The 13,052-nt window shown below is 36.5% G+C and overlaps 1 protein-coding gene across 1 annotated transcript in view; it reads left to right on the plus strand.

Moving 5' to 3' along the window:
* Nucleotides 1–13,052, plus strand: part of LOC100590018 (ATP-binding cassette sub-family A member 8) — a 93,378-nt gene that overhangs the window by 25,971 nt on the left and 54,355 nt on the right. The window contains exons 6-11 of the mRNA XM_003276081.4: nt 2,017–2,120; nt 2,760–2,986; nt 5,563–5,704; nt 6,035–6,220; nt 7,501–7,648; nt 10,722–10,890. Of these exons, the coding sequence (XP_003276129.2) occupies nt 2,017–2,120; nt 2,760–2,986; nt 5,563–5,704; nt 6,035–6,220; nt 7,501–7,648; nt 10,722–10,890 (976 nt within the window). The remainder of the gene's footprint in view (nt 1–2,016; nt 2,121–2,759; nt 2,987–5,562; nt 5,705–6,034; nt 6,221–7,500; nt 7,649–10,721; nt 10,891–13,052) is intronic.

Genomic DNA, 13,052 nt, shown 5'->3' on the forward strand with positions numbered 1-13,052 from the left:
ATTTAACTGAATCATAATGCATTAGACTTAGTGTTCTCTTCCATCCCTATTTCTCTCTCACACAGGTATACACACACACTCACACATATAGTTTTGTTTTCCTGGTAAAAATATGATTGACAATTGCCTACATAGCTGTAAAAAGGAATACATTAAAATAACTTCATTTCACTGCATCAACAGACACATTTTCCTGCTCATACAGAGCTCTTCCCCTTTCGAAAGGGAGCCTTATTAAAATTTATTACATCACATGTTAAAACCAAATGTTTAGAGTGTGACTCACAAAGTAAGCCAAAAGATTATGTCTTAAGTAGCACATAAACAAATCCCATATTTTATCCAATTAACCCTGTGATTACCTAGATTTTACAACATAAGATGTCTTATACTGAAAACATGAAGCTCATATGATATTGCAATTAATACATATTCGTCCACAAATAAAACAATATGTAATACTTGGTTGCTTGCTTGGCTGTTGTGTTAGGGCTCTCGTGGGTTTCTGTGCTTTTAATTTTGGTATGGCAGTTTTAAGTTACATTTGAAATACGAGTCTTAAACTTGATGTGCACATAACCTATAACTCATCATCATAGAAATCTTATTAGTGAAACTCTCGTACCTGTGTTAAAGATTTGCAGCCTATTCTCCTTTTCTTCCTGAGGACATAGAATAATAACTTTTTGTAGTCATAATAAGATAGCTAGACCCAAGGCATTTAAACGCAGGTATAAGTTCTTCACCTTTTCTCACCTGCTTCTGCAAACTAAGGAGTTGTGTATAATACAGACAGTACAACTCAACCCTCCTACCAAACACCTCTGCTGAATTTGTAGCCTGAGTGAGAAATACACGTTTACTGTGATAAATCACTGAGATTTAGGGGTTATTACTGTAACATATAAGAGACTATCCTGACCAGTCCAGATATATTTACAAGAAGACGTATATACAGATTTTTATAGCAGCAGATTTTTTTTCTGGTAATCGCCAAAAGAAAAAAGGAACTAACCAAATTGTTATCAACAGGAGAATGGATAAATGTATGGATTTACATTCCTGCAATGGGATTCCATAACCATAAAAAAGAAGAAAAAATTAAATGAGGCCGGTTATTTACATTTCAGAATCATAATATAGAACAAATGAGCATAGTTCATAATAATTATTAGTAGAGTTTAATTTTTTAAATTACATATATAGTTTAGAGATACATAGTGGCATGTATATAAACATAACGTTCAGGAAAGCAGTTAGCTAGTTAGAAACTCGGTGCTGGGGAAGTGCACAAGAGATTCTAACTGTATTTGAAATGATGCATTTATTTTGCAAATTCGTAGTGAGTCCATGCGTGTTTATTGTATTTTTATATCATTTGTATATCTGAAATATTTCAAGATGATTTCATGTAATATGCATTTAATTCCTATACTCAATTTTAATTCATCTTATTCAAGGATATCTCTTTAATATAGTTTACTATTAAATGGACTGATAGCTCTTTTCAAATAAATCCTTTTCTTCAAAAGATATTCTGATTGGCATGATTTAAGCGTGGTAAGTAATCTTACTTGAACTTCCATTTGCTTATTATGCCTGTGTTATATCCAGTGTTAGAAAAAGGTTTAGTTTAGTGTTTGTCAATCCATGTTAGGCTCTGTGAACTTTTGAAAAACATTAAAATACGTGGTTTTCACAATACAAATCAGAAAAGAGAAGAGATCAACAAAATTCTTGATCAGCAGAAAAGCACAGGACACGGTATGAGAAAGCTTAGAGTATTATAATTTAATGTAAAACATTTCCTAAGAGTGTGCCACCTCATGAGTCTGCCTGATTCATTTTGAGAATCATTATTATAACTTATGTTTTCATAAGCTTTGAGTCAAAATAAGAACATTTGGAATTTGGGGTCATTGTAAAGTCCACTGTTTGCTATAATCAGTATTAAAATCATATTTCAATAATATAGATAGTGATGTAATGATAGTTATGACTTGTTTTTTCACAAAGCTCATTGTTATGAAACAAATGAAGATGTTTACTGTGAAGTTTCAGTATTCTGGAAGGAAGGTTTTGTGGCTCTTCAAGCTGCCATTAATGCCGCTATTATAGAAGTGAGTACAAAATGTTCAAAGCAAACTAATGTTTAATGCAAGTTAATGATATTAGAGGCATCAAAATTTCATGAAAGAAAATATAAGTGGATAGCTGCTCACTCTGAAGTTTACTGAAGTTACTATATACCATGGAATGTAGATACAAACAGAAGAAAAAGTATCTCATTCATGGACTCAACTTTGTTGGGAAGCCAGGCATATAAGAAAATTATTAGAACAGAAGTAGACTATTACAGAACTATAAATCAGGTCCTCATAAGTAAATGAGCAAAAACCTTCTCAGCCTTAGAATGCCATGGAAGAATGCCTAATTGAAATAACATTCCAGCTTGAAGCTTGAGATGAGGGGTGGCTTACTGAATATATAAATTCAAAAAAGGCATGCCAAGCAAATCACAAAGTAACTTTAGGCAGGGAGGTAATGAAACACACAGTAAATTCTGAGAATGGTGAGTAACTCAGAATGCCTGGACTCCAAGCTCCAAGTAGGTCAATGACAGGACATAGAAGTGGAAATTTAGGTTAGTATCAAATGCCAATAGGCCAATTATACATCCACAGGAAAATAGATGGTTAAAAGAAAACAGCATGCTATTCATTAACATACAAATTTTGCTTATTAATGCCTTTCTTCAGATCACAACAAATCACTCAGTGATGGAGGAGCTGATGTCAGTTACTGGAAAAAATATGAAGATGCATTCCTTCATTGGTCAATCAGGAGTTATAACTGATTTATACCTTTTTTCCTGCATTATTTCATTTTCCTCATTCATTTACTATGCATCTGTTAATGTCACAAGAGAGAGGAAAAGGATGAAAGGCTTAATGACAATGATGGGTCTTCGAGATTCAGCATTCTGGTGAGTCAAACGCAGCACAAATAAATAAACGGAGGAACTCAGGAAAACTGGGAATCTTCAATGCATCTTTTTTTTTTTTTTTGAAATGGAGTCTTGCTCTATTGCCCAGGCTGGAGTGCAGTGGCGTGATCTCAGCTCACTGCAAGCTCCGCCGCACAGGTTCACGCCATTCTCCTGCCTCAGCCCCCGGAGTAGCTGGGACTACAGGTGCCGGCCACCTTGCCTGGATAATTTTTTGTATTTTCTGTAGAGACGGGGTTTCACCGTGTTAGCCAGGATGGTCTCTATCTCCTGACCTCGTGATCCACCCACCTCGGCCTCCCAAAGTGCTGGGATTACAGGCGTGAGCCACCATGCCCGGCCTCTTCAATGCGTCTTTATTAAAACCTGTTTCTCCACAACCACGGGGTACAAATAAGAGACGCCTAAACAGAATAACTTCAGATCATGAACAAATTTCCACTTAGTTAATTTCAGTGGGGAGAAATGCTCTGCAGTGACGGACAAAAAAAAAAAAAAAAAGGAAATGTATTTTGCCTCTGGAAATGTTACAGGACTAAGTAGAGAGGCTGGTTATTTAATATATTTAACAATCTCTGACCCAATTATATCTAAATCTATTTCAGATTCACTGTACTGTGAAGGAACTGCTAAAGGAAATAAGATAAAAGGGGACAGAATGTGGTAACATTTAAGAAAATACAACTTCCATTAGAGTAATACTGATTTTTTTAGAAAGGAGGAAGATAATCTTTTAAAGAAACATAAAAAGTAAATTTAAAAACTTCGAGAAAACAAATAAGGAGCCAAATGCAGAATTTTACAGAAAAAATGTCACAGCTATCACACATCAATATCCATTTAAAAAAATTTGTTGCCATCAATAAGAAAATACCACTGTTAAACATTCTTTAGTAACAAGGAAAGAAATATAAAAATCCTTTATCCCCATGAATGGTATAAATTGTCATTGGTGTAATGCTTGCCAGGCTGAGGCTGGGTGTTACTGTCCTTCTCTGAGTTAAGGAAGAAGATTGGGGTTAGGTTGTTGGGTGATTGTGAAGAAGGCGTAATGAGGAATGGCCATGGCAAAGAGGCGTAAACAAGATAGACATTGGTGTCTGTGCCAGACAAAGGTGGGATGTGAACTAGGAGGGGATTGGAAGGGAAAAAGAAGCCGAGGACCAGGAACTCCTTTGAGACTGAGGAACATGGGGGGGTGTAGCTGAGGAAATGAGCTGGCGAAACAGGATGGTGAATAGGGGCTGGGTAGTGTGGGTTTAAAATGTCAGAGGTTGGGTGATTCCAAGAATGGACAAGGTTCTGTGTGAGAACTTATGAATAATTGACTGAAAGGGCACGGAGGTGATGTTTACAGGGAGTAGGACATTAAATAACAGAGAGGCTAGGGAGGCAGATGGGCTGCGCATAGGGCAACAAATTAGGAGTCTGGAAGAGTTGCTTCCAATATTAACATCTTATAAATCAGTATTGATCTCTTGTTTGAATTAATACTGGAGGGAAACGTAGCAGAGCAGTGAAATCTAAGGATTCTAGAGCCAAAATCCCTGAACTTGAAACATAGTTACATAACACCCTTGTTCATTAGGTTCTCTATTAATAAGATGAGGAAAATAATGGTATTCTGAATAGGGCTATTGGGAGAATAAAATGATTCAATGTTTGCTAAATTCTTAAAATATTCTTTAACACATATTAATTGTTATGTGTGTGTGAGTTATTATTGTATTGGTTTTGCAGCTGTTTTGTTTTTGATTTTTAAAATTATTTCATTATATTTTCAAAGAATATTGTAAAACAAAAGAAAAATTGATGAGGAAAGGAAAGTGAATTATTCTGACATAAAATAATGGGATTCAAAAAAAATTTTTCTTAACAAAAACAATGAAGGGAATTAAAGGCAAGTATGTAGACTTTTCAGTGAACACATCCAGAGAAAGATGACAACAGCTTTTGGGGAAGGAGTGACGTGACTGAATTATACACAAGGAAGAATTTCTTGTCTCTGAGGAAACTTGTGATGGTCCTGAACTTGGAGAGACTCCAGAGAGGAGAGAAGGGTCTGAGGTTCACTGAGGGGCTACCCGGTATTAAGACAGTGCCCTACATAGCCATCGTCTTATTTAGTCTTCAGTGGTAGTATTATTCCTGGTGTCCAGAGAAATAAAGGAATAATAGAGGCGTTACAGAGCAAGAACGCAGCAAATAAAATGTTCGATCCAAAATCCATTAGACTGGAAACCTAATTTCCACCCCCACCGCCCCCACCCCCCAGAACAATGTGCACGTGTGTGTGCATGTGTGTGTGAATGTATTTCTGAAATCAATTTTAGGAAAAACAATTCCTAATTCCCAAAGAATATTCCTAATTCCTAAAAAATTCTGCCCAAAACTTTTACCTTGTATTTATATATCTTAGAACACCCAATAAATACCTGTTGAAAGAGAGAATGAATGGATGAATAAGTGAATTAAAAGTTATGTTAGAATCCATTTTAGGTCTTCCTTTTCAAGTGAACATAAAATACTAAACTAACATTTTGTTTCCACATTAGGCTCTCCTGGGGTTTGCTCTATGCTGGTTTCATCTTCATTATGGCCCTTTTCTTGGCACTTGTTATAAAATCTACCCAGTTTATCATTTTGTCTGGCTTCATGGTAGTCTTCAGCCTCTTACTCTTGTATGGATTGTCTTTGGTGAGTTAGTGAATTAAGTATCTTTCCATCTACCTATAGCCTAAAAATTAAGTGTATGTTTCTGACTGATTACTCTATATGCCTCCTTTTTTTTCTGCCTACTCTGTTTGCATGTGAAAAATCTATAAACAGGTACAATTTGATTTGAGGTGTTTTGTAATGTCAATTTTTAGTGCAATTTGCAGAACATAGTTTTGTATGTTATATACAAAATAGCTATAATGTACAACTGTTACATACACAAAATAACTATAATTTTGTATATCTATTTTATTATGCTAGTAATAATGTTAGAGAAACATAAACCAACTAGATCTTCTCTCATTTTAGGTAGCTTTGGCTTTCTTAATGAGCATCTTGGTAAAGAAATCTTTCCTCACCGGCCTGGTCGTGTTCCTCCTCACTGTCTTTTGGGGGTGCCTGGGGTTCACAACACTGTACAGACACCTTCCTGCATCCTTGGAGTGGATTTTAAGCTTGCTTAGTCCCTTTGCCTTCATGCTTGGAATGGCCCAGGTGAGACGCCATCTGAATGTCTATTAATGGCATTTCTGAAACATCTGTCCCTCTGGAATTCATAGGCTGTAATCATTTACAAACTCAGCATTGTAAGGCTTAAAATTCTAGCGAAGGCTGTTGTAAAGTTGCAAAGACAGAACTTTTAAAAGCTTTGAAATTATTTAGCCCAGCAAAATAAGACATTTCGAAAGTGAAGGGCCGGGCGCGGTGGCTCACGCTTGTAATCCCAGTACTTTGGGAGGCCGAGGCGGGCGGATCACGAGGTCAGGAGATCGAGACCACGGTGAAACCCCGTCTCTACTAAAAATACAAAAAATTAGCCGGGCGTGGTGGCGGGCGCCTGTAGTCCCAGCTACTCGGAGAGGCTGAGGCGGGAGAATGGCGTGAACCCGGGAGGCGGAGCTTGCAGTGAGCCGAGATTGCGCCACTGCACTCCGGCCTGGGTGACAGAGCGAGACTCCGTCTCAAAAAAAAAAAAAAAAAAAGAAAGTGAAAAAAAGAGGATAAACATACAATTATTTAAAGGCAATATAAAGTATTTTCTTAGGCTATTAATTAAATATGGACATGTGGCAAATCTAATTATAAATAACTATTCCAGTTCATGTTTTTACCTAGTAATTGAAGACAATACATGATTAAAAACCATTAAATCAAATTAAATTAAAAATTTAAAACATCTGGAAAATTCATTAGTAAATTATGTTTCTGTTCATAAAATGTCTTTTCTGTTTATGTGATTCTTATTGAATTCCCCTTGCCTTCCTTCTAATTAAATGGAAATGTCAACCATTAAATATCCATTATTTAGTGTTTAACAAAAGGATTGTTAATTATAAACAGCTCATTAACTTGAACATCCTAGACGAGCCCACTTCTGGTTCTCCTTAAACACACCAGTACCTTTTGCCCAGAAATTCTCCCTCATGCCACCAGTTTACATGGATCACCACACCTTTTGACTGTGTCTTATTTGGTAAAAGTTCATCTAGGTTCCATCTCAAATGTCATCTCTTCCCATACTTCCCTACTTCCTCCTAATGTTTCAATTTCATTTGGAACATATTTTTATCATAGCAATTACTAAATTACATTCTAGTTGCTCATATGTCCATGCCTTCCAAGGCATAGATTTGAGAACCATAAAGGAGGCAGTCTCCCTATATAACTCTATTCTCAGTATGAGGCAATGAATAGTCATTTTATTACTATGCTAAACCTAACTGTTTAAAATGTATCTTATACCTAATTTCCCTTAATTACTTTTTAATTTTCAGCTTTTACACTTGGACTATGATTTGAATTCTAATGCATTTCCTCATCCATCGGATGGCTCAAATCTCATTGTAGCAACAAACTTCATGTTGGCATTTGATACTTGCCTCTATCTGGCATTGGCGATTTACTTTGAAAAAATTTTGCCAAGTGAGTAATGATATGATTAAAATCATAAATCATTTAAATAATTTTATTTCTGAAAACAAATCTCCTAATGGATACACTATTTATATTTTAAGAACTACTTTGTGTATCAACAGCAAAGAGAGGAACAAAGTCAGCGCTACTGGCCAAATTATTTCTTCATTTCTTTCTCACTACTTGACTTGTCAGAACTAAAGCCTGAATTTTGTTTATAGAATCACCAACCTTTATCTGAACTTCACTTTGAGTATACGGTATTTTTTTTTTTTTTTTTTTTTTTAGACCTCTTAGAAAGCTAGTTCCTAAACAGTTCTGGTAATCATGGACATTTATAGCTGCTTATGTCTAACTATTTAGCTCAATGGTTCTGAGCTCTGGCTGGACAACAGAATCATGTGAAGAATTTTAAAGCAACTCTAAGCCCAGCTCAACTTGAGGAGATTCTGATTTAATTAATCAATGCATCTACATTAAAAAAAAAATCTCCCCAGAATTTCACAATAGGAAAGCCAATATATCATAAATTTTCATTTGTATCACCTTGCAACATACAAGAATATGAGTTTCACAAAAGCAGGGATTCGTTTTGTTCACAGATGAGATATAAGCACCCAGCACAGTGTCTGATGCACCCTAGAGACTCAGTAGATACTTGTGTGCTTCACATTTTTTTTTTTCCTTTTGAGACAGTCTCGCTCTGTCATCCAGGCTGGAGTGCAGTGACACAATCTCAGCTCACTGAAACCACCTCCCCGGCTCAGGCAATTCTCCTGCCTCAGCCTCCCAGGTAGCTGGGCTTACAGATGTGTGCCACATGCCTGGCTAATTTTTCTATTTTTAATAGAGACGGGGTTTCACCATGTTGATGAGGCTGGTCTCAAACTCCTGACCTCAGGTAATCCAGCCGCCTCGGCCTCCCAAAGTGCTGGGATTACAGGCATGAGCCACAGTGCCCTGCTTGCTTCACTTTTTTCTCCCTCCTTTTATAACCAAAGGCATGGCCTGATTCTCCCTTCTGCGTTTCCTGTTCAAGACAGAATGCCAAGGGCCCTTTATTCAAAAAGCAATGAATACACACTTGTGGAAAGGGAAGAAGGGGGAAGGGTGAGCAGGAAGACAGAAAGCCACATCTTGAGGCAGAAAATTCATCTTGTTTTGTTTTCGATTTTGTTGTTTTTAAGATAATCCTTTAAGAATTACTGTCTCTGCCTTTTAAAAGAACCCAGAACAAAAGATGTCAGGATCCACTATGGCTGGCTAGCACACTTATTATACAATTAGAATTGTTTGAATATGGTATGTTTTCATTTGTTTTTTTCCAGTAGAGGTAAAAATTACATAACTGATTAGCAAAATTACTTTTTTGCCTCCTAATATTTTAAGGCTTTCTACCCATTGTTAACATTGCTTATTTAAGACACATATTTAAATATATTTTCTCTGTTCTACTTTTGTTTTTATGGCAAAATCTCACTGACTTTTTTTTGTGTTTCTATCATACTGTATATCCCTGGAGTGCTGTGTATAGTTCAGGAAATTTACTCGTGTGACCCTTGCACTTACTAATTCTTCCTTTTCTCCTTCTACTTATTAAAACATCCTGGTTGTATTATTTTTCATTTTTGTTTGCTTTTCCAATGTGTTTATTCTCAGTGGATCCACAAACAGATGTCACTGTGTTTACAATTGCTTATTAGTATACTCTTAGGTAATTGTTTTCTCTAACCAATTTAAATTTTATTTTGGTGTGCACTAAGTGATATATTCCATCTTTTTTTTAGTCCTTGTTTCAAACATATTCTAATGATATTACTTTAAATATTCTCTTTGTATATGTTTTATCAAGTTATATCACATATTGTTATATTTTCATGTCTGCGTTTTATTTTTTACTTAACATTATATCACAAAAATACCTTTCACATCCACACTTTTTCCAATTTCAAAAGCATAGTATTTTATTATTATAACTAGAAAATTTATTTCATCCAAATAAGTGAGTTGTTCCATTTTCTTCCTAATTATTATCTGCTCACTAAGCTTGAACTTAAGACCAGAGGTGACTTTGTTCAAAATGCTTTTAAAGATAATAAATATGAATGACAGATAAAATGGGATAACTGGATAAAATGACAGAATTATTTCATGGTAAATCTGGTTTCAGAAGGTATCCAGTTATGGCGGCATGCTTTTATTTGCTAGATTTTTCTTTTGTCAAAAGGGAGAGATAGGTACTAACAACATACCATGTGGCAGATATACAGAGAGTGTAAGACATTTATTGCATGAATGAAGAACTGAACACGTGAGAAGTACACAGAAGTTTGAAAACCCATAACCTTACAATGGAGGTAGTTGCAGAATGTTAGTGAAGTACGATTCTTCCATTTCATAATGTTTCCTAATATGAAGAAAAACAGAAGTGATGATAGAATACTAATACAGCTGGATTCGTTTCCTGCAAGATGTTTATGAGTAATATGTCTTTAAAGCAGATCATAAATTTGCTTAAGAGGAAAATTATGGTTTGGGGATGAAATAAAGCAGAAATTCAAAAAAGCTTTTAAAATATTCACTTTGTGTTAAGTTTCAATTAATTATTTTATCGTGTTCTTTTTCTTTCTTACAAATGTGTCATTTACTTTTCTTAAATCCTATTCTATCTTCTTTTGGATTTTTTATAAGGTATCCAATAGTCGTTCTCAGTTTCTTCTTTCTTTGCCTATGTAATGACACCTGGTCTTCTAGACAGAATTCAGCATGCCTGCGTATCTTACATTAGCAATTCAATCTGTCTTTCTTGAGGTTAAGAAATTCTAAAACATTTATTTAAATTCCTTTTGAAGTATTTAAAAATCACATTTTCATTGCTTCCTATAGGATCTATTATAGTAGAGACATCTGGTAATTTTTTTTTTTCCTTATAAAGCTACATGTGTCAAAACGCGCACTACCTGGTGTTGACCACATGTTCAGGTTTAGCGACAAAGGGGCTGCATTACCGTGCTACATTACTGTGACTCTCCTCCCTAACATGGTGATTGACCCAATATTTAATTGTCTTCTGGCCATGTAGATGAATATGGATATCGACGTCCACCTTTGTTTTTCCTGAAGTCCTCATTTTGGTCTCAAACACAAAAGACTGATCACGTGGCCCTTGAAGATGAAATGGATGCCGATCCTTCATCTCATGACTCTTTTGAAGCAGTGCCTCCAGAATTCCAAGGGAAAGAAGCCATCAGGTAATAAGGCTGCAGGTGGAGAACAGGGCAAAAAGGCAGGAAGCTAAGAGTTAGCACCTGAGGCAAGCAGTATTCCCTTTTGTGCTCTGTAGACAGTTCCCACCTGTCCTCACCTACGCTGCTGTGTCACTTTCCACCTCAAGTTCAAAGAAAGATCCCTTTACCAACCCCTTACAGCCTAACATTGTCGACATTTACACTAAGTAAAAGCTTTAATTTTATCAGCTAAGATAATTCAACAAAACCCTTGCCCAGATTCAGTCTTTTACTTGTTATTTCTCTTCATCCTCAGCCTCCCTCATTGCTTTCTAGGTCTCAATTATTCACTCTTTGTCCCCACCTCATCTATCTCCCCCTTTTTTCTTTTTTGATGGAATTTTGCTCTTGTTGCCCAGGCTGGAGTGCAATGGTGCAATCTCAGCTCACCGCAACTTCCGCCTCCCAGGTTCAAGCGATTCTCCTGCCTCAGCCTCCCAAGTAGTTGGAATTACAGGCACCCGCCACCACGCCCGGCTAATTTTGTATTTTGAATAGAGATGAGGTTTCTCCATGTTGGTCAGGCTGGTCTCTAACACCCAACTTCACTCAGCCTCACAAAGTGCTGGGATTACAGGCATGAGCCACCGCACCTGGCCTTTTCTCTCCGCTTTTTAAACTTCGCATTTTTCTTCTATTTTTTGTCCTTTAAAAGAAGATGAAAGAGGAAGAAAGAAGGACAAAGAAAAGGCCTAGAGGTAGATACAAAGGTAATTCAGGAAGAGGTGCCCTTCAGAGTTAAGCATATCTCATTCTGTGTGACAACAAAATGTCCATTTTGTTTGGTGCTGGTGACTTTTATTTCTAGATATGAGAAAATAGGAAGAAAGTCCTTAAGATGCCTGACTGTCCAAGTCATATTCATCATCAATGACCAGCCTGTGTCAGTCCCCTGTGAAATGTCTCAGATTATCCCAGGTTGCTGAACTTCTAAAGAGCCCATTTCATTTTGTTATTTTAGGCTGTTCCATATTTATCTTCCATATTTTTATTTGTCCTACAACTAAGCTAGGTTTACTCTAGCAGAGCAGCTCAGAGCAAAACAGTGGCTTTATCTGATGTGTTTGTGTGTTTCTTTTTGTTCCTCTTTGATCTCTTTAACACCTTGCCCAATTATAAGTGCTGTGGAATGAGGGTAAAATGGAATTTAAAATAAGAATATCTAATTAAACAGCTTTAGCCAGGAGTGGTGGTTCACATCTGTAATCCCAACACTTTGGGAATTTCCTTCTTTCTTTCTCTTTCTTTCTTTCTTTCTTTCTTTCTTTCTTTCTTTCTTTCTTTCTTTCTTTTTTCTTTCCTTCTTTCGGCAAGTGGATCACTTCAGCTCAGGAGTTTGAGACCAGCTTGAGCAACATGGCCAAACGCCATCTCTACTCAAAATACAAAAATTAACCAAGCATGGTGCTGCACGTCAGTAATCCCAGCTACTTGAGCGGCTGAGGCACAAGAATCGCTTGAACCCAGGAGGCAGAGGTTGCAGTGAGCCAATATTGTGCCACTGCACTCCAGCCTGGGTGATAGAGCAAGACTCTCCCTCAAAAAAAAAAAAAAAATATATATATATCTAATTAAACAGCTTTATATGAATAGAGACTGAATGTTTTATGAATAGTAGATGATAAAATAAGAAACATAAGTTTGATTTGGTTTGTGGATTATATACTTACCTGGTAGAATAAAACCATGCAGATTAAGCGCCTAGAATTCCAGACCTATAATAGTACTAAGCATAAGTTAATTTCATTCCTTTCGGTAGCCATCATCGCCATGTAACCGATATCATCTTTTATGCACTGTACATGCAAGATGAAGTATTTTACTTGCCTTCCAACACAGCCCTAAAGCCCTGCAAATTTTCAGGTTGTGAAACCTGAAACTGATCTGGAATAAGTACACTGGTTAAGGTAACAGAGCACTAAGTGGTTGTAATGGGATAAGCTTAGGTGAGCAGTACTGTGAACCCCATGCTCTTGCTATTATGATACATTGATTGTCTTTCTTACTGTAGTTCTTAATGAACCTTGGGAGACCTTGAATCAGGATAGCCAAAGATCTTTCCAACCTGTGCCAGTGGTTCACAGGACCCTTTGGGTATCAAATGTCCATGTCATCTCTTGGCCTAG

Source organism: Nomascus leucogenys, chromosome 14 (genome assembly GCF_006542625.1).
Source record: "Nomascus leucogenys isolate Asia chromosome 14, Asia_NLE_v1, whole genome shotgun sequence".
NCBI classification, from domain to species: Eukaryota; Metazoa; Chordata; class Mammalia; order Primates; family Hylobatidae; genus Nomascus; species Nomascus leucogenys.